This window comes from Diachasmimorpha longicaudata, chromosome 2 (assembly GCF_034640455.1).
Source record: "Diachasmimorpha longicaudata isolate KC_UGA_2023 chromosome 2, iyDiaLong2, whole genome shotgun sequence".
Classification (NCBI taxonomy): Eukaryota; Metazoa; Arthropoda; class Insecta; order Hymenoptera; family Braconidae; genus Diachasmimorpha; species Diachasmimorpha longicaudata.
In genome coordinates this window covers 10210755-10233648 of record NC_087226.1, presented here as the reverse complement: position 1 = coordinate 10233648, position 22894 = coordinate 10210755, and the positions used below count along the sequence as shown (strand labels likewise).

The window sequence follows — 22894 nt, the reverse complement described above, 5'->3', positions numbered from 1 at the left end:
GAGCTGAGGAATTGGGAATTTCTGAGGGTGGAACATCTCTTTTAAATATTTATATCGACGAAGGGGTATCCTGGGCAGATATATCAGGGGTAGGTGAATCATTACCAGCAATAGACAGACATGGTGAACTTATCTGCAACAGGCAACTTCCCAGAAGATAATTTATCGGTCGAAAATTAAAAACAAATATATTATAAAAGTCTTAAACAAAGAAAAATATTTGAAATAAATTTTTGGACGTCAATCATTCCTTGATGGATTCCCCGCAACCTCCAAATTAGGTATTACATTATTTTTTGTGATAATGAACTACTGCGCTCACTGAGAGTAAAATAAAAATGTGCAGACATTTAAAAAAATGTGACACCTAATGAGGCGAGTAACGTGGAATGAATAGACGTTACAGCATAAAATTTCTGCACTCTTATATGAATATTGTAACGGTACACCGTAAAATGCAAAATGGGCGTAACCGTAGTCTAGCGAGGAAATATGGTGTCTCCTTCGTGCAGACTTTTTCATCTTCTTCTGACTGGAATTTTTGTTCTACGAGCAAGGTGCAGTCTCGATGCCTGGATCTATTACTTTCGCGTTAAAGGAAAACTGGAACGGGCTACCATGTACATAAGGAGACGCGCGCCATTCCCATACACGAGGTAAACCCCCTTTGATGGGAGCCGATCATAAATAACGCCGAGGAAAATGTTCAGTAATAATTACGTATCTCTTCCGTAATTCCGGAGCGAAATGTTAAGGGAAATTTGACGGAACTGCTTGAATCATATTCATTAAAAATACATTTTCCGGAGAATTTCCAATATTTTTCTCGCAGTGTAGGAGATCAGACGATCGGAGAACATAACGCAAGGAATGAGAACTAGCACTTGATTCCTGACGCAGCTGAACTCTCGGTTATCTTACCATTACGGTTACCCAACACTTGACTTCCTCGCGGTCTCATGTTTTCAGGATTTCCCGGGCGGGGGGAACCCGAGGAAAAACTTTCTTACACAGCGGAAAGTAAAAGTCTCACGACAGTATTATGTCTCCCACAATGGTATCTAATAATTAATCTGAAATCACACTGGAAAAGTCGTATGGATAAACTCTCACAGTCACTGGCTGTAACTGGGAAAAACAAATCAAAAGAAAATTAAAAAATGAATCACCGATTTATTTTTTCCTGTGGCGAATCTGGCGAATTCACTACTTCATTTTTTTCGCCTAGTGGAACAAGTCAACCGCTTCGTGCACCCATTTCCGTTCCTGCAAGCAAGAATCGAGAAACTGCTTCTCACTTGCATTTATTTTTATTTCAAAACAAGTGCGAAAAGAACTGATAATTGTGGAAAAATTTGTCGCTAAAGGTGTCAGATAAATTAATAATTAAAAAAGGAAATTGTTCTCACGCTTATCAAAGCCCTAAATATTAAATAATCAGTACCTGCATATTATATATATTCCGAGACATCTGAAAAACTTTTGAAAATAATTAATTGAACAATTAATTTAATTTGAACTCTTAACTCCCATTCCCCTGGCCGCTTTACCCCATTTCCCGGAAAAATATGGCGTTATACCTTCGTGGCAGGAACCTGTACATTATCCAAGTAAGGATGTTGAAAAAGAGTAAAAATCCAGTAAAAGAAAAGTCATGAGATAATTCTCTCCCACAAGGATGAGAAGTGGTGTTTATCCGTGACTCGTTGGCTGACCTCACTGCATCATCTCTCTACTGGCAATTCCACACGGTCACACCCATTGAGTGCACGAAGGAAGGATAATAAAATGAGAGGAAAAAAAATGAATACGGAAAAATGATTACAGGCAATGGCCGCTGAGGTCAAGCATCATAGTGTTGGGCAAGTTCGCGGTGCTGTTGCAGTGCACCTCCTAGACAGTTACAATGATGGCTTTCATATCATATCTCGCCTTCGCTAACCATCGACGATACGTTAATTCCACGGTCAATCGACCGGTGGCATGAAACCACACCCACATGAACAGTTTCCAATCCTGGGAGGTGAGGAGAAAGAATTAACGTGACTTATTCAACTGTCCGAGAGAACAATTGAACAATACAATTTTTTTTAGACAGACGGTGATGGGTTACTTCATAAATATGAGACGGCATTCAGATCTGTTGATATGGAATTTTTCTATTGATTCAATGTGTCTAATTTACGTCACCGGAATTATGATGTAGTTGTTAAAATTATTGTATATTATATTAAATTGTTTTGCTGCAATCATCGAAAAAGATGATCGAAATTATGGAAACGACGTCAAAAATCAGGCTGACGTTCGCAGCTGGTTCTCCAATGAATAAGATCCTCGTGAATGGAGACAGGAAGGTGAAAAAAAACTTGCCCGACACCGTCTCCGTTACAACTGATGCACTGGTGACCGCAACCTATGAGGTCAATCGTCCACCACCTAGCTGTCCTCCTCCAACGTCCACTACAAACCGCCTAGCTCCTCTCCAATCCCCCACATCCCTCCGTGTCTTACAGTCGATTGCTTTCGCGTGGCGATTTCAGACCCTCTCATCCTGCTTTAATATCAGTCTCTCTGCTGTTCCCTACACCAAGACACCGGCTTTCAGCTCTCGTGAGATATACACGTGCAACAAGCCTCCACCAGATCCTCAGTTATCATCGAACACTCGTGCCAAGCCCTCTGATACCTCTCCCACTCGGCATCCGTGTTCACCAGGTCGACGAACACCGGTCGATCCCTCATTCTTCCATAAATAAAAGCCATCATTGTATCATCGATTTGTGAATAATTTACCTCACGTTGCGCAAAGTATCCGGTGAAGTATATCAAACAATATCGTAACAGTGTTCTCCGATTTCATCAAGTGGATACCATTGACCTGTCCACAATGCACATGACAGGATAGAACAACAGTTGCGAGAAGGAAGTGTGCAGTACATCCGAAACGGTAGCAAGTGGAAGAAAAAAAAAATAATAAAACTTCCGGGGTTTTATTAGCGCTCGGCTGTTCTCCAACGAGTTAGATCGGCGTCTTCACACCTGGGGAACGTTATAAAGTCGCTCCAAAATTTAAACTTCACTGCGACTTCATTGAGATTTCACTCTGCATAACGAAGTGCGGCAAATGCGGTGGGAGAGATTAAATTCCGGATCGGACGGCCTGTTATTTATGTCTTATTTATGGCAATGCCCATTGGAATGTAAATTCAACCCACTTGCCCAGAAATTATGCATTCGGGTTGATTAACGGAGTGGATTGGGATTTTTCGTGTGTGGGTCAAGTTGGCGTGATCTTTTACCTGGTCGAGAGTGGATTGGCCAAGTTGTTGATTCGAGACGGTGGGATGTGAGACTGCACATGGACCTTTCAGTGTGTTGAGGTTGAATTTGAGGTGCAATAGAGTCTTGAATTATCAAGTCATCGGGCCGAATTAAGGAGGAAAATATAATTAATTGAGTAGAATTTTTTAATGTGTAATTATTCATAAAAATTGATTTGTGTTGTGAGAGCTGGAAAAATGTCAATGCTGCCTTGAGAACTGGGTTGTTGATCAAGTAAACGGTTTATATTGATGCGAGAATTGCAAGTAAATATTTAATTAGTCAAGTGAACGCATCATCGGCGGATGAATTGCATCTCAAGTTTCTCCGCAAGTCGGTCATTAATGGAGGCTTCAATGGTAAATGTCAGTGATTGTGAATTGATTAGAAACGGATGTGTGCGGTTTTTTGCAAATATCCAAGTCACGAATTCCAGAAGCAGAGAATGGAACGCTAAGATTGCTAATTTGAGGATTGAATTCATCGGCGAGTCGACCTAGTAAATTAAGAGCGTCTGGTTTACAGCAGCAAGTCCAGTAAACCGTTAATGAAGACGCTCATGCGTTTTTTTTCCTATTTTTCATTTGTGGAACGAGACTGGATAAGACGCGACGGATAATCTCATTAAAGTAATGGGAAATTCCAGATCGCAGGTGCCCCGGAGGCACAGAAAGAAAACTTATTTACTTTATGTCATCAATCGTACGTGGAATGGGTTACGGGGTGACAGGGAGCTGCGAAAGGCTGGCGATAGTGATAGGAATTCAGAAGTATCATCAAAATGCAGTGGATGTGAAATATGTAATTATCATCCAGGCTCACTTATCTTCGACAGGTAAGACAGAACTTCTCGTTACCGATTGCAGGAGCTGGGACTTTCTCCCGTGTCGACGGGTAATAATTTAATCGACCGGTGTCAGTGTGAAAGTCTGTTCTGCCGTTTAGAGGAACAAAGTCTTTTTTTATTTCAAATTTCTAAACTTATTGAGGAAAACATGGGAAAAATACAATCAGTAGAAAATTATACCTGATTATGAGCTGATAATAAATCAATTATCGAAAAAAAAAGACAATGGAACCAGAAAGCCACAATGTTAATGACTCTCCAGAAATTTTTAATCCAGTTTCTTGCTCAAGATATATTAATATTTTTCAGAATAAAATAAATTAACAGTCACCACCACCTCCACAAAATTAATGTCCTCTGATTTTGTCAAAATATTTTGAGTAGCATTTTCTTACCCCTGAATCAGGAGCTTCGGTGGTCTTCGGTCTGCCCCGAGCATTTTTTCTGTGATTCGTCGCAGCCCTTCGTCCCGGGGCTGATGGGCCCGACAAAGCCCGACCTAGATCGTTGAACAATGTTGCAAGGGCCTCCTAGCCCAGCACCTAACATATCACTCCACCAAACACCTGCAAGTGTCCAATAAGCAGCAGTTGCAATGATGATCTGCAAAAAAAATACTCAGTATTATGTTCCTTGGCTGTATAGAGGGAAAATGGAGACGAAAAAAATCTAATGACACGTTTTAAACTGTGGCTCGTGCTTGCAACTATCAGCTTATCCCTATTCTCCCTGTCCCCTCCAAGACGCATGACGCATACCCCTTTCGAGCGAGCACACGGGCAACTCCACAAGCAGGTGGCACTACACCGGTACTCAGACTTGTCAGTAAACTCCCGGCTATCTTGCCAGGCGCTGACTGACGCTGCCCTCGAGTGTGCCCGCTATTTCAAATTTGTGTCAAATTTTTTTTTACGTTAATACTATCGACCCGCAGTGAGTGAAACTGATGTGCATTTCTTCGTATCATGATTGTTATTCAAAAAAGTCATCATTGATTCCTCGAGAAAGTACGTACATAGTTCATATGCATTTTGTGTAAAAGTAAAATCCGTAATTTGTTTATCCAACGGAAAATCCTACCCCGATTACAGGAGAAGTTGGGGTAAACGGACACTGTGGAATAAATATACAAAAAAAGTACTTTATTGTTATCATCCATTATTGTCAAAGGGAATGCATGATTCAGGTCTTCAGAACATTTTTTATCGCTTAGCAATACACCAACTCTGAGATAAAAAAATGCAGTCGTAAAATGTGCTGAATCGCTAGCGAATTTTTCGTTTTACATGTGCTTTTGTATTATCAACAAGTCTTACTCATCTACTTATATTTATCAGTACAACAAAAATCAAAAAGTTGAAAACGAAATACTTTTTTAGGGCGGTCCATTTTCCCCTGCGTGTCCGTCTCGCCCCACTCATCAATTCTCCAATTATTTCGACAAATGAACAGACAAATATCGTTCCACAAATATTATGATTTTTTTCTGTACAATTGTCTAGCTGTTACACTTTTTTATTTACATTTAACTATCTTAATGTCCGACCATTACTTTCTTGCACTACTGCAATTGAAGGAATACTCCTTTAATGCAAAAATCTACCGCACGCCTCGTCTGTGGCTTCGCGTTCGCTCTCAATGTATGTAGATATGATTGCTGGGGTTCAAGTAGTAGTGAATTACATTCCACTCATTACCCTCCTGGCCATCGTATCCCATTGTTCACGTCTGTTCTTTTTTTTCTACTATTTTCTATTTTTTAAACTCTTCCGTTCATCAAGACAATCCGCGGTAAAAAGAGGATTCTCGGTATTGATTTTATCGAAAGAAAAATGTTGAATGCGAGCCAAAGGAGTATTGAGTAATTTTGTGAATGGGGTTGTGGGGAAAGTACGACGATGTGATGATTTCAAAGGGGGTAGTCATTACATTAATGGCGATGAGGCCCTGGAGAGTATGAAAAATCCTGCGGATAAGAGTGAAAAGAAAAAGTAAAGAGAAAATCTGCTTTTCCATTGCTAGTCGATAATCACCACGATATATCTCCCAATCATGACGAAAAAAATTAGTTCCCCTCGATTATTCCACTTTCCTCGTGAAATTCATTAAATATAAGAAAGAAAAATCCTTAACACTTTCTTAATTATGGCCTATTGATTCCTCGATTGACCTGAGAAATGGGACCGGAGATTATCCTCAAGTGATCCCCGGGACGAGAATGATAACATGATTTCTCCAATAATGTTCTGAAATAATCGAACTAGGGCTTGATGGATGTCTCGCACGGCTGAATCAGCGGTACGAGAACTGACTATTATCCCGTCGAGTAGAAACCAAGAAATAATAATGAACGGATTAGAAATTGTCCCGTGAAGATTAGCATAACTACAGAGTGTTGGATCGCCAATGCAAATCTAGAGCGTGACGGGAATGCTTCAGTCGTATCAGGGGAGTGAAGATGACGTATTTTTTTTCGTCCTAGGACGATGTCCATTTCAGTCACGCGACAATATTTTGTACCGGGGTGGGAGGAATTCCACCGGGACACGAAGGATTTATTAAAATTACGGAGGTCATTTGAGATAATTGAACAATTAGGGACATCCTGATTTCGAAATCTCCTCAAACTTGGAATACTCGACTTTTCCATTCAAAATGTGTAAATAAATTCTAGCTGAGTCGTTAGTGTAACGAAAAAACCTTCAAACGCATCAAAAAAAAAATCCCTCCATTCAACATTCAACTGGTAATTTTTATAGTGAACATAGAAATTTAATTCATTTGCATTCTTTTTGTTATTCTAAATTACTGATCATCAATAATACTGGACACATTATTTTTACATTAACTCTCCTTGAGAATTAATTCTTGATTCCAACTAGCAAAATCAAAGGGTCTTTAACCTACTTTAATTTTGTTGCATTATTGTAATTATTGTCACCAGTCATTTGACTTCATAATTCCCCAGGATTAACGAGGTTATTGTGTAAAAAGTGAGAGGTTGTCTGTCCAATTGAGACTGATAAAAAATTTAGCAATTGAAGGAGAGAAATTTCGCTAAATCTATTCAGAATGAGATTCTAAACACCAATTAATGATTAAATCATTGGGATGTCAGTGTGGTGGAATAATTTCCGCAAATTATATCGTTGACCACTGACACTGTTGGTTGTAGAATTTTCATGGCATTGCCCAACGATCATTTGCCGTCAGTATCCTTCCAGCAAACGGAAGGATCGAGTTTTCATTGCAAATAAAACTCGATACTCTCTTGTAGAATTGCTCAGGTATATGCGAGCCTGACGCCACAACACGAGTTATATACCAAACAACTCCTGATCGCACGTATTAGCAATGGATCAATCACGGCAGACCACCGCGGTGGCTATCCACAATCTTGATTCAGTATGCGTGGGTGTAGAATGCGCATAATGATTGCCCCTGGTACGCAAATATCAATCTTGATGGCAACAAATGCCGCATTAAATGCAATCAATTCTCAACATGTTTTTTTTTTAATTAAAAAGTTATGCTTGCGAGCAATTGCTATTTTTCAAAGTCTTTTCAGTGGATTTTTCCCTGTGAAAGGCTTTTCCATGACGATGTACTTTATGTGAAATTCGTCTCAAGATTGTCCCAAGATTGTTAGACAGCGTTGTGTGAATTTTTGGATCAATATATTATCGCAATATTGAGGTAATGTCCCATAAAAATGTGGTCGCAACTCCGTTCCAATGGTAGTAGCCTTAAGAAAATGAAAAAAAAGTAATTTCCGTTATCCAAATCAATCTATTCCTTCATTACTTCTCAACTTTCATGGGGGAATATTAGATCCGGTCTCCACAATAATATAATAACCCGAAGAATTTCTTTTTTTCCCTCGAATGAAACTCGAGAAATTGTAGCGTAAAACCCTCGAGTCCCAGATCTCATTCATAAGGCGAATGAAAAGTGTGACATACGATTGTTTGTCGCATTAATTTTCATCGTATTACGAATTTACAAGGTGTACAGTTTAGCGAGGAAGTTGCATCAATATATGGTGTTTCACAAATTAACCAAAGTGGGAAGGAAAAGTTGTCAAACCAAAAATTTCCACATAATCATCAAAGACGAATTGCTTCAACGGAAACAATGAATATCTTGTTCCATTTCTTCTTGACTGAATTGAAAGAACCCTTTGGGAATTTTTCACATCAATCGATCGCGCAATACGCCCAGAAACAATCGCATTAGATTGGTTTGAGTGAATGAGAACAAACTTCAGAGAACGAAGGAAACAAAAGTCTTCCGTCCAGAAAGAACGCAAGTCCTCGGCGAAAGTGTCTCATCCCCGCAGTTTCATCCCCGTGAAAAAATATTTTGCCGTTGGAAAATTTTAAACTATAATTTTTTTCACCTCATTATCATAGATCGCTCCAGAAAGCTTTTCTTCCATCACTTCAATCAATAGAAAAATTCCCTGCAGGACATTCATCTGTCGTTCATTTTTCCAAGAATTCTGTCTCTTCCAGTGCGAAAATTATCCACTTTTTTCTCTCGCGGATGACTGGCCCTGACTTCCTGCATGAGTTGTGCGCATTACGCGCAATGGGTACGCGTGTAACGCGCACGGAAAAGATACAGTTATGCACTCCTGACTACCAACATATTCGAGATGAGGATGAGCCTGGAAGATGAAGGCAGAAGTGGACCTGGTTTTATAACTAGCATATTTCATAACGGAATTTATGTACAATCAGCAAAATAGAATTGTCGTGCATTGACAATGCCATTAGTTATTTTTTTGTGATAGTAAAAGCAATTTGTGGTAATGACGGTTGTGTTGGTAAATGCAGGCGACCTAGAACGAATGATGGAAATAAAAGACCGGGAATGACTGTCGCAGGAGGTTATTATTCAACCGAAATTATGTTTAGAAAGTATTCTTTTTTAACATTAAGGTTTAATAGCCAGGCAATTAATGACAATTGTTATTTTTTCCTGACAATCATTGGCCAGCACTATCATTTTTCAAAATGAAAGTTCTTTTCAAGACTCGAAATTTCACTCCATACAAATAACTCTGCAAAGGGGATTCATTAAAGAAAACCGACATTTTGTCATTTTGTTCCCTGATTTTTTTCTCTCCGATAATTGGAAAATATCTTCAATTAAAATTCTCATCAGCTCAATGCACGTTTCCCTCGATTATTGACTAATTCCGATGTACAATGAAAAACCATTTTTGTTGATCATTATGCAACAATTATTGATTTAATGAACGAATGAAAAACCGATAATACAATCTTTTCATCGTAAATATAGTAATTATTATACTGATCAGTTGTGAAGATATATGGCTTGTGTTTTGTAACACCAACTAGCAACCTGAGAGATTCCTCCAGACACGCGATCGCGTAATTGACTTATGGTTCGCGAGGGTATGGGGAAAATTGGAGAAGGATGAATTCGTGCGATATCAGGGAATATCCAACCACTGAACATTAAAGCATAAATATAGCTTGAATTTTGAAGATTAAAATCCGCAGTGAATTTCAATCGCAAGATAATATTAATAGCGATAATTTGTACGAGTATTGTCAGTAAAAAGTATATAAATCTATCCCCGAATGGAAATTTTTCTCCATCCAAAAATCTCTAAAATATTCTTCCAAGCATTTATAAAAAACGTTCTAAATCCATTTGTTGTCTACACGAGTTGTGACGAAAAAAATCGTTCGATAGACGTGGGCGAAGCGAAGAATTCCCCCGCAGTAGAAAAGAAATCAAAATTCATGGAAACACAATGCAAAAAAGAACCATAAAAGAAGTTCAAAATGCGTGCGAAATAACTTCCTCCTCTCGTCCACGGGCGTAATAAAAGGAAAGCCCTGAAGGCTTCTGTTGCCCGACGTGTTGCGTATTTATAATGCTTCACGCTTCTGTTAATCAGATTATTATCTCAAAGTTATACGTAAGATAGCCACTGGAGTCTCCAAGAGGGGCGTTTAAAATCCAGGAAGAAAACGGCAAATGGAGAAGCAACAACTGTTGCTGAATGCCGAGGCCAGTGGCGCCAATGTGTCGGTTAAAGCTCCACAAATCTCCCAGCATTCGACAAAATACAAAGTAAAGTGGTCAATGAATATCCATAAATTATCGTATGCACAGGTTTACAAATTGAAAAGGCCATTCGTCTTGAATGACTGGCCCAACCAGGATCTTTCGAGGCAATATATTGATTGCAAGTAGGAGAGATTCCCATACTGCAGAGCCAGCTTGACCAACTATATCACGACCGTTAAGTGGATAAACAAGAATAGAAGCACGAGGGATAATAAATGGGAGATTGGATCGGCTCTGGCGGATCGTGTTATTGCATATCGGCATGCTTCAGCGATTACCATTTCCTAACTTGAATCAAAAATCCAAAATCAATACATGTTTCTTCGTCCGCGCAATCCTAACGATCATAAACGCTGTCTATGGATATTTCACTGTATGAGAGTTTGTGGCTACGCAGTGGCCTCATTACCCTGGGAATCTAGTGCGTCAGTGAAAAGCGTCAAACATCGTTCTGTTTCCACGATTTGCTGTTTTCAATGCGTGACGAATTCCAACAACGGTAAAAGTCGCTTGAATATCGCGAGGGGGAACGTCGAGGCGATCTCACTGTTGAAAATTTTGTCTGGATTCTAAGTGACAGTCGGGAAATTTTTTCGTATCGCAATTACTCGGGGGTTTCAAAATATATTGACATTGAGCATTTGGAATTTCAGGGAGATATCAATGAGAGCTGGAAAATTACGGTACATTTTGTAGAGAGAATGAGGAAATCGAAATTAATATTTAAGATTTAGGATAATTTAACACGGAATATTTATGTTGTATTGGGAAATTGTGATAATTTGAAAGTGTTATTCGGCTCGATGGAAGGATATGTGGGAAACATTTTTTAAACTTCGGTTTCGACGAATGTGATGTTTTATAGTTCAAGCTGTAGGCGAAGTTCGTTGAAAACGAAGTTTATACCCCCGTGATCTGCAATATTTTACGTCATGTGAAGCGCAGCGTGCGATAAACTCGACTTATTGCACAGCGTGACATAAAAAAAATAATTCTGCGGAAAATTTAATTCAAATAACGCTGAATATTCATAATTTTTTACTATTCTTTCTCATGGAATTTAGTTGGAACTGTTTGTAATTAAATTTTGAGTAAAACCCAATCTCCACATGTAAATAACCCTCCCATATGCGATTTCAAAATGTGAATGAATGAAAGCCATTTTCATACTGATTAATTTCTCTTGTAATTACATTGTGTTACGTTTTACCATAATAAGAGGTTCTGTTCCCCCGTATGGCCTATTAGAAATTATAATTGTTGTTTGCTAAAGTCATTGCAATCCGTTATGCGGTGTGATATAAAAATATCAACATACTTGCAATTATTTTAAGATCTGCGACTCATCTGAGACTGCAATTATCCCCGAACTCTTGTGTTTAATGCGTTAGTTTCACACGAGGAAGTCACGACACAGTAGCGGAAAAATCAGTGAAGAGGGAGTGGATGGTTCTTGTCAGTTGTTATAATCACGTGGATTTTTATTCTGTATTGTCTTCATATTTTTCCGCTGGGTTTCTGCGTTTGATCTGTTTTGATTGTATTCACACATTCGTTGAGAATTTTGCTCCATCAAATTATGTTTCGTAATGAAGGATGTGGTTTCCTCAAGGCAGTCGGGGTAAGCCGAATATTCGCTTCTTTTTTTTAGCAATACGAAGAGAATTCACGAATTGTTATTAACAATACTCGAGTGAATTCAGCGCAAACGCTATCAGTCTTCACGTAAGTTTGTGCTACTTTAATTTGGATGCACCGGCTGCACGAGGGGTTGGTCTTGTGTACGGTGCATACGATGGCATATGTATATAGCACGACGATGGCATATGTATATACCACGACCGGAGACTTCGAACATAACGCGTGTGTCGGTTTCTTCGATCGTCCAGCACAGGGGGAGGAGGTGGTTTGTACTGTGTGTGTGCCCGTGACTAACAGCACACGGGTCAATGCCTCGGCTGTCCTCACACTGCTCGTCCTTTTCTACTTCTTTCACGAACGTCGGTCCGACGACCACTGTTATTTTCACTTTGAATAGGAATCAGACGATCATAACCCAATTCTGGTCTCCAAGAGACCCCATCAATTCACAGTCCTCTTGAATGAAGCTGAATGAATTACAGGAGAGCAATATTTTTTTTAAACAAAAAATTTCAATGAGCGAAATCAAACAATATATGTGGCCTGTATATGTATACGGAAATGTTGGATTTTTTTTTTAATCAGTAGTTCTTGAGGAAAATCGATGGGGGGATAATCCACAAATTTTGTTGGAAAAGGCTAGGAATGGTGAAATTTGATGGAAAAGATTTTTTTAAAAATGTTAATCCAAGAGGTGATCGACACGTTGATTCCGTTCCATCTGGAAGGAACGACCGCATCGCGGCTATTTACCGTTTGAAAATCCCACGATGGGAAGGGGAACCGAGAAAGATAGATTTCCCGGACTCACCGGGTCCGTCGATACACATATCCAGCATATGTTGTGTACAGACTGGCGAGTCACTTCACTGGCGTCTTTCCTTCCGGTATTCATAAACTCAAATGTCGCCCCAGGTTTCATATAAATAAAACTATACCAATTAAATAATGTAACTAATTAATTTTTAGGCTCCTTTTTTGCGTCTGAATGGACGCTGTGCAAAGAAAATTATTAAGAACGAAAGCGCTTCTGAAAACAAATTTTTAATTCATTAGTAACAATAACCATGATTATCTACTGGAAAAAATGAGAGTATTAATTTATTTTTTATTTACTTTTCCAGCGAATCGGAAATGGCGCCAAACGCCGAGGAGGAGATGCTGGCGGTGAAGCCCTGGAGTCTTCAACAAGATAAAGTAAAAGAAAACATAATTCCTCACCGAAAAATTCATTCATCGGACACCCTCAGAACGAGAGTGCATTAATGAGCAATATATTCCTAGTTAGGACTTCGTGTGACTAACATTCTTGCAAAATATAATTAATGACTTTGTGTTCCTAGTCCTCCAGGAAACTGTCGGGTTTATATCATGATGATTGTTATCATTAATCTGAGACACTCATTAAAGACACTCGATTGGAATTAATTCATAAGGTCTCACTTGCAAGAAACCGCGTCATTACGAAAACAATGCTGTGCACTGCCAGAAAATAAATGTCTTTTATGACATTTCCTTTTTTCATTAGGTAGAAAATTCTCTGGATGATTAACGAAGAAGAAATAAAACCATAAACTAGTTGTGCGACATTACTTTTTCCTTTCTACTCGGGATTTTTCTTTCACGGACTAATTAGCTGAAATTGATCAAGATTTTATGAAAAAAAATTGTCATTATTTCCGTTATTATACATTAATTTTAAAGTGGGTGCCCTAAAGGAAAAATGTAGTAAAACGGATGAATTATTGTTTCAATCAATCAATCGGCTTCAATGGAATGACAATAATTTTAACTACAGAATAATTATTATTATGAAAGTATATCATGGGTCATCGTTTCCGCATCTCTATCTCGAAATTCTGCAAATTTAGTACACCTGAATAACCGACGATACACTGTTAGAAAACGGTAGCATAATTTTTATAAAAAAATTCTCCCCGCATGTGAACTGTTCAAACACTGCGCTATTTTCGTACATCAATAAACTCCAGATACCTCGAGCACACGTTGCGATGATTACAAAAAGATGATAGGGGAATCAGCGTTAAATCCGCCATGATGACTAAATAATTTTCACTCTAGCCAGAGCCAAATTACAGACACGCAATTCATTCATTCATGACGAAAAAGATCCAGTTAAAATATCAAGAAACTCCTCACACGAGTGAGTCCAGATGCCTTGTTAGCAATTTTTTATTTCAAATAAAGAGGTAAATTTGCGGCACAAGGTAAATCTCCACAACTCCCACAATATTTATCATGAGGAAACGGATTTAACTCAAAGAAAATTAAATAGCTCCGAGGAATAATGGAAAATAGCGCATAAACTCCAACAACAAAATATCTTCAACCGCATTTCCATATTTACACGATTTTACAAGCGACAATAAATTTGTCCGTAAAATCTACCAGTAAAAGAGTTGCCTCGAGGATTTTCACATAAACATTTTTTGGCATGAATATATGATGGTGTGGTTTTGTGAAGGAAACGAATACATGGAAATTTTTCCTTCTCCACCCTCCCCCCCCCCTTTTTTTTACTGTTGCACTGGCCCTGTAAGAGACCGCAAACTAGAAATTTCTTCTCCCTATCCACGTCCCCTTCCCCATGACCGAGACAACCAACCGCAAGTTTTTGTACGCTCGTGCATACGCGGCCTTTTTTTCCTTTTTCAACTCTTTTTTTTTTCGTTTACCTTCCAGTCACCAACTTCCGGTGATAAATATGCTGATCTAATCGCTCCCCTTCTACTCGTGGCTTCGTTTGTCTTCTCCCAGTGGTGAATACTTTACAGTTCAAAATTGAATTTTCTGGCTTGAATTAATGAAATGAATGATTAATAGCATTTGGAATTATCTCTACTGTCATCATTTCGGAACAATGTAGACTGTTTACCCAGACTGGGAAAAAAAAATTGTTCGGCTAGTGGATATTTACGTGTGTCCAAAATTCCCCTTTTGATATTTTTAATGGAGAGCACTATTAATTTTTTGGAATATTAATTTTCCGTGTTGAATCAAAATTTAAAATTGTCTTGATATCCAAATGCACTAAAAATATATATTCACGACAAATGAGATGCCCCAGGCTAAAACCCACCTCACACACTAGTGAAAAAATAATAATAATTTCACTAAAACACTATGTCCCCGATACATTCAATATGTAATATAATTTTCATCACAGCCATAGGGTTTGTAATAATCGTATTTATTACTGACGATCGTGAAAATTATAGTGCCTGGTGGAATAGTCCATGAAATATTCATGACGAAACTAATATCAGAGTTGCTGTCACGACGATAAATATATAGTTGTGTCTCTTCTCTGGTACTCATCACCTCCAAACGACTTGACATTAATTTTTTGTACACCTCACCCTCTCATTGAGAGACATTCATGATTCATAAAAATCGATACATCTCATCGATACTTTCCACTTACATATGCACTTGTGGTTATATCCAGGAACGCCTTCGACCACCTACGTACAACGCCGAGGACTACGCAATTGCACTGAGACGCTGGGGAAGACGACCCATGACAAGTGTTCAAGACTCCCAGGGCACTTTACCGTCTACAACGAGTTCTTCATCGGGATATGTATCAGGAAGTGGAGAGATGACATTGAGGCAATTCACATCAGTCAGTGAACTTCTCAATAAACTCCGAGCTGATCTCAGACTAGCATTTCCCAGGTGAGAAGACTTTATTTATTTATTTTTATTTCAAAGACGTCCCACGCAAAAAAAATATACCTATTTACATACAACTTCAGCGCATACATTGATTACATATTATATAATTATATTGTTACAACTGTCTTTTAAAAAATAGCATGAAATTTTATTCCAATTACGTACCAAGAATTAGTTATATATTTCATAACGAAAAATAAAAAAAAAATAATTCGATATATCGTTCGCTCGATCATTCCTTGTGAGACTCTCATTAAAAATTCTCTTGTATCCACTACAACGGGGAACCCCCAAGCGGAACGTTAAGCTAATTACTACTTGATCAACCAATGGAAAAACAACTCCTTTGTAAAATTACGATGGGCACTGACGAAAAGCTGGAGGTAAGACGGTAGTCGATCGGTAGCCGCCGATACCGATCGACCAGGCAGATGGAGCAGATAAAAAAACAACGATAGTGCAAAAAGAGCTTCAGCACAAAGGGACGAGTAGTCAAGTAGATACGGCCGCGCGAGTCAGCCGGGATTGCACTTTATGTTTAGTTTTTATGGATACCCCATCATTACACACTTCTTTTGCTCGATCCCAGCCTCTCTCTAAACTCACTCAAACTCATATGCATACAGAGTAATGCCTTTAAAAAATTGATGAAAAATAGTAAACAATTTATTTCAGATTTTTTTGTATTTGTTTTTCGTTATTTTAGTGGTGCAATCAGCGCTCGAGAAATCGTCTGTCATTTTCTCATGACAAGCGCCACTCGCGATAGCCGACAGCATCTGGCCAACGTTGTCTGCGCTCTTGTCCCACATAAATGAGTAATAATCCGTATGATTCCTCGTGGTCCTCGTAATCCTACCACGGGATAAGTTGTAAATTGTGGTTTTGTATTGCAACTCCAGGCCAGCATAACTCAAGGCGCTATAAGTGATACTGTTACTGCACCGAGTGCCTTCTTACGGTTCTAAATTCGATGAATAGTGGGGCATTTTTGTGGCGGAATGATCGATGTTAGAGAGAAACACGGATATAGAACGAACTTCAGAAGCAATGAAGGCTCGTTCTTTTGGATCAAGGAGCTGCCGGCTTTCTTTTCTTCGAAATTCGATCCTTTATTTAATATTACTGCTGCCACCGCAGTAGCTTCTCAGGATCCACTAACATCGGCATTAGTTGGTTACACGATCACTTGTGCTCGTATCCACCACTTCTACAAGCCGAGGAAAATGTTATGCTGACTCAATTTTACAACATTCACTTGGATTTTTGCAAATTAATTTGCTCGTTTTTATTATTGGAAAGAAACTAGAACGAAGTATTTTGCAAAAATCAGGTTTTCCATTATTTCAAACACTAGGGGGTCTTCTAAAACAATGTTGGAAGTCTGTTATTGGAATCTGATGGAATGGGAAGGGATTTTTCATGTTTTTACAAAAAATGATTTTATGTTTCGATACAGTTGATACCCCGATTGCACCCTTTCTATTCAAAACAGGAGAGGAGTCTATCCTTTAAATTTCACACTGAAATTTAGAGGCATACCAGTCTGGACAGAATATACAGAGCTACATGGACGGGTTACAAGGGACTACTTGGTTACCTACAAGAAAATACATATCGGTGGTATTCATGCTGTGGGTAAGGGGAACAAGTCGGTGTCTTGGAACATAACAAACGATGCAGTGTAACGCCAACTGGTCGGGGTGCACAACGCTCGTTCGAGTTTTATTTCTCAGGTCGAAGGTCTGAGGGTCTTCTTCACTCTGAACCCATTGTGTGTGCCTTCGATTCTCTCTTCTTCTTCTTATTTTTTTTTTTAATGACAAAAAACCCTCCAATGCCGGATCCCACTTCCTCGACTAGACCTGGTGCTATAGTACCACTTTAAAAAAAAAAGGACTCGAAGCAATAAAAATTTTTAAAGGAGATGTGAACATTTTTACAAATGCATTTTCGTACCGGAACTGTTTGGATCCTCTATTCAACATGTGGTGATTTAATTGCGTTGTTGAGAGCCACATAACGGCATCAAAACATCCAAGACGTGTCGTCTACCCCTTGGGATTTCCTGTCCAGCTAGTTGCTCCACGGATTCCTTAACAGATACACATAGACGTATTGTGCGTCGGCGATGCAAAAGTCTTTTTACCATTTCATTCGCAAATTCGATTCCCATGTATCCATTATTGAATTGTATTTTACCAAGAGGAAGTTGAAAATTCCCGGCATTCTTCAGCCAGTTTTATCTCTTTGCTGTTTATAATACTTTTCACCAATCACCGAACGTTTTTCCGTGCGAAGAACATAAATTGTGGTGCTATAAAGTCTTCATATTTAACTGTTTCTACCAGAGAATTCCGCAAACGAGCGAATAATCCCGCGCTGAAAAATATCTGTCTTTAGAATATTTTTTTAGAAATATTTGAGAGAAACCTCCTGATTGTTGCGAACAACTTTCAGGCTCTAGACTTCATCGAAAGACAATAAAAAAAAATGAATAAATTTGTTATGATACTGAACAACTCATGAAGAAGTGATTTCTTACGGATTATTGATATTGATCAATTGAGTGACTGTATGCGTACAAAATGAAGTCTCGTCTCCATCTCGGACATCCCCAGGTTATGAATTAATATCTCTGAAAACCAAATCAGAAAATTCTTCGAATCGAGATGTGAATGAATCTTACTGTCTCATAAGTGTTTATGCATGATAATATATGAAGCACGTGTGCACATCGAATCGTTCCGATCCCCTTTTTTCACTGGAGCGACTATCGACACTGCTGTATCATAAAATATATCGTAGAACCGGACGCCTCACCCATTCCAATCGACTTTTTGAATATTTAAGAGTCTATATCCATAATGGATGATGGTACTGTGGCACGCCACATTATTCCATGTCTTCTAACGTACCTCGGTAGAAATAATTATTTTAATTTTTTTTTCTCCCCGCTCATTCATAACTCATTGAATCCTAATGATTCGAGAGATTAAAATCGTTCTCAATATTATATTCTGAATGAATTCTCGCGTGTGTTTTTATTTGCTAATTTATTCTTTTTCGCCTGTATTTAATAAATAACTTGGAAAGAAATTACATCGTCAATTGCCGAGAAAATTGTTGAGTCTATAGAATTGGTGTGAAAATAATGGAAAAACAATGATAAAGAGAAGCCAACGAGTCATGATACTACGTGACTGGGAAGCAACTGCTGGTGCTCATTGAATTTATGTGTCCAGGGATCGATAGAACAGGGAACCAGCACTTTTGTCTTTTTTCGTGTCTTTAGTCATATTTCAATAACATCAGAGACACAAGAATTTATAATGAAGTCCGCAATGCAATTACGCACATACTGGGAGAACATTTTCTGAGAGATATAATAATAATTCCCTAGAATTTTTTTCCGTGTATATTTTCGCGTATAATTTCGTGTGTAACGAGAAATATTAATGAAGTTATTTGTTTCAGTTTTGTTCAGGAATTTTCGTCAGCCCCAGCCGACGGGATAACTCTCCTCCTCGAGACCCTACGCGGCGTTCAATTAGTGCAGAGTACACCACCGTCTGGTCAGAATGGCCCCAGAATTGGGACCAGGAGAGCAGCCCTTGATGAGCTTGGATGTGTTGAGTGCTTGGCAGCATGCACCGATAGATGCGCTGATGCACCGCGACTCCTGGCCCAAGCACAACCCGGACTTCTCGCCCTGGCAGTATGTCTTACCAGTAGCCTGAACCGGTCTCGGGTTCTGGCTCTTCAGGTACTTGTGGATTCTCCCGTGTCCAATTGACGCGCCTCAGCGTTACCGTTACTCCATTCCCAAACATGAGTCACTGGATTTTATTTGTCGTGTTTTCCGCTCCCCCAGAGACGACATTCTTTCTATTAATGATTTTTGTCGGTACTTGTATTTTGACACTGAAAGATTGTCGGCATTAGGAGTAAGAGCCTGACCTTCCGCTCTCCTCGGCAAAATAGTTCTCTCGAAAATTTATTTATTACTTGAGAGAAGATTATTATTGTAGATCTTGGAATGTGATGCAATGATGGACATTGTTGATCGTCATTGAGACCATCAGACTTCGTAAATAATTTAATTTGTCTTTCCAATTATCAAATTCCTCAATCAATCGAACAGGTTGCTCGAACAATCGATAAGGCGGGGGAATGTGGTTGAGTTCAGTTATTCTTGGTCAAGGGGTTTTTGGGTGGACGACCGTTATCCTGAGATACCCTTCATACGAACGTAAACCGTAGGAAAACCTGTTTTGGGTCCTCCAGAATGTATCGACGAGCGGTTCTTTTTTTGATGACCAATTCATCGGTATATTCACGGTTCGTTTAACCAGGCCATCTTCACATGTGGATATCAATAAAATTTTTCCATAAATGACCGAAAGTTGCAGAACGCCAAGTGCAATCGTGCAAAATTTTCCGAAATTATTACATTTCCCAAACATTAGAAATGACGAGAATGACAAAACACTCATTCATTAAATTTCGAAATTCTATCGAAAATAATTTTTCACATAAAATATTTACCGTAAAAAATTATAGTCATTTCTCCAAGTTCTTGTTCAAATAATTCATGATTTCAGCTATTGACGAAGGTATGCCAGACACCCAACGGACATTTGGCGGTATCTGAAGCTGTCTCGACCTTGAGATTAAGATACGGCGAGGGTGGTAGGTTCCGATTTCTTGCCGGAGCCCTCCTAGCCCCGAGGGCGGCGATAGCGCTGAGGGTGGCCGGAATATCCTTCCTCAACGCCTTCTTAACATCTGCTTCACGAACACAAACAAGACTCTACATCCAGGTAATCATCATCACCTCTTGAATTCCAAAAAATAAATAAAACATTACTCTCCAGTCCCTTACAACTCGAATCAGTAGTTTGCATGATAAATGTGGAGCTATCAGGTGTATTTTTAACTGCAGGCTGAGGCGTGCGAGGCGGGCCTAGAGCCCCGGGTCCTCCAAGACTGGCTGACGGATGTTGACGGCCGTAGTGAGGATGCCCTAATGGATTTACTGAAGAAAGAAGTACTCAAATGGTCGCAAAATTGCGTCGACGTAGACCTTCTGCAGAAAAGATTGGCCCGAGCCGAAGAGGCCTGCTCCATGCTCAGTAATAAGGTCTCCCTCCTCCAGAATCAGCTCGACAAACTACATATGGAGAAGAGAAACAGCAACAACATGGAGGATCGTAAAATAAAAATCACTAAGAGTGACCCGAAGGTGCAACGATTGTCATCAAATGGTGAGGACGAGGGAATAAGCTCCTCCGAGAGATCCAGCAGCCCTGAAGACCTTCACCAGGCTAAGACAATGGACAACGATAATGATCAGGAGACAACGATTGACGATGTTATCGAAGAACTGAGGATAATCGTCAAAGACGCTGAAGAACAGGACCGGATGGATCACAAGAGCCGAAAGGATTCCAATCAGAAAGCCAAATTGACCAAGACAAAAAGCAAATCGAAAGTCAAAGATCTTCTGTCGAATGTCGATAATAAAGAGGTTCCTGTCAGCTACTACGTTCATGATGAGCAACAAATTATGAATAATCAAGCTCAGTATCCGTTGAGCATCGACGGAGGAAGCTTAAAGATCGTTGTCAAGGGTCCAGATGTCGAGGAAGCTATAGTCCCGGCGATTTTGTATCCTCAACCACCTAGGAGGACTCCTCCATGTTTATCGACGATCCTCGCAACGAGACAAGAGGATTTTTTAGATCATCCGGTGGTTTATAATCTTCAGGACGACGAGGATGGTGAGGAGGAGACTCTCGGCGACGGCAGTGATTCTCTTTTGAGTGCTTCAAGGCTCAAGTACAACATCAAGAATCAGGAGAGCGTACAAGGTCACGGATTGTACCCGGGGAAGAGTGGAGTTCAGGCCAAGGACTCCTGTCAAAGTGATGAGAATAACGATAGCAAGTGTAAGAAGACAATCAGAAATTTTGATGTCTCTCTCAAGACTAACCAAGACAACTCCTTCAACTGTCTGTCGAAGCTGGATGTTTATCATCAGTTCGAGCCCACAACGAAGATTGGTAATTCAAGGTACAGAATGAAGGATCCTGAGCGGAAAAAACTCCTCAGAAGATCTGTTTCTCACGACATCTTGAGCTCAGAACACTCAAGTCCCTTATCACGACGATCTGGTAGTAAAGTCGAAGGAAGAATCAGAAAATTTGAGAGTATGAATTCATTCGATAACACGAGTTTGAAGAACTTCTCTCACAACTCCGGCAATTGGAATAATCAGAAAAAATCTAATCCTGATAATTGTCGAAAGATTCGTCGATCAGAATCTTGTCATCATGTTTACAATCCCGTGAGACGAGACAGTCGTGCTGGCAGTGACAGTGGACTTCATTACATCACAGATTTTGATCTGGAGCCTGTCATGACGATGAGAAAGCCGGAGCTTGCGGAGGGGGAAAATCAGTTGACAAAATCCTTGGACAGGATTGACGAGGGACTGGACACTATGGTTGACATTGTTATCGGGGAATCTGAACGGTGGATGCAGGGGAGGTTGGCCAGCGAGAGGAATGCCAAGTATTCGAGATCTTGTGATAAGGGAAAGGGGAGACAGACTAATTCAGTAAAACGAGGGACTGCTAAGGAGCCAGGAATAAAGGGCAACGAAGGTAAGCACGGACAACTGAAGAGTGATCAACTCTACAGAGAATTTCATCCAACGGGGGCCCTGAGAAATGATGAATTGTACAAGGAGCGATCTCGGTGGAGTGTCGAGAGAGTCAATCATGAAATGACGTCTTTTGAAAAAATTCATAACTTTACTAATAACAATCTCCCTATTATCACGTCGTTCTATCAGGAGAAGGGGATGAATAAGTTCTCAGTTAATGAGGCAGGCATTTTCTTGCCCTCGGGAAGGCCTTACGATGCTTTTGGATTGGGGAAAAATCGATTCAATGCGGGAAAGTACTCGGGAAATCCCACTGTTGATGAGGGAATAGGAGGCAGACGAAATTCAGGAAGTTCGGCTATTAAGAGGGGAAAAGTGACCGATATTATTTCCGGTTTATACTGATGTGAATGAACGATGGTTTAAAATGCGATGTTACAGGGTAGGGTAATTTTCCGACAAGATGGACGACTTATGCTGAATATTTAACTGTAAACTGTTAATATTTGTTGAAAATAAATGAGTTTGTTTACTGGGTATTTTTGGCTTTAACTAACTTTATTCAATGGGGGCACGTCTGTCTGGGGCGATGCTCACTACGAGACTGA

At 39.5% G+C, this 22894-nt stretch overlaps 1 protein-coding gene across 2 annotated transcripts; it reads left to right on the top strand.

Moving 5' to 3' along the window:
• The first annotated feature begins 2980 nt into the window (after positions 1–2980).
• On the top strand, positions 2981–22825 carry Mwh (multiple wing hairs). 2 transcript variants are annotated; one of them, XM_064139626.1, is made up of 6 exons: positions 2981–4156; positions 13042–13114; positions 15387–15616; positions 19094–19382; positions 20221–20439; positions 20562–22825. In XM_064139626.1, exons 1-6 carry the CDS (start codon positions 3954–3956, stop codon positions 22689–22691), a joined length of 3144 nt encoding a protein of 1047 aa, XP_063995696.1. In that variant the 5' UTR covers positions 2981–3953; the 3' UTR covers positions 22692–22825. The 2 variants fall into 2 exon arrangements, with proteins under 2 accessions (XP_063995696.1, XP_063995697.1); XM_064139627.1 differs by lacking the exon at positions 2981–4156 and adding an exon at positions 4977–5175.
• The last annotated feature ends 69 nt before the right edge of the window (positions 22826–22894 follow it).

Excerpts from the sequence above, each read along its gene's own strand:
- Mwh (XM_064139626.1), top strand. The coding sequence starts at position 3,954 with ATGGGAAATTCCAGATCGCAGGTGCCCCGGAGGCACAGAAAGAAAACT. Across the intron at positions 15,617-19,093 it reads CTCAGACTAGCATTTCCCAG|TTTTGTTCAGGAATTTTCGT; the intron begins GTGAGAAGACTT and ends TATTTGTTTCAG. Across the intron at positions 20,440-20,561 it reads AAACAAGACTCTACATCCAG|GCTGAGGCGTGCGAGGCGGG; the intron begins GTAATCATCATC and ends TTTTAACTGCAG.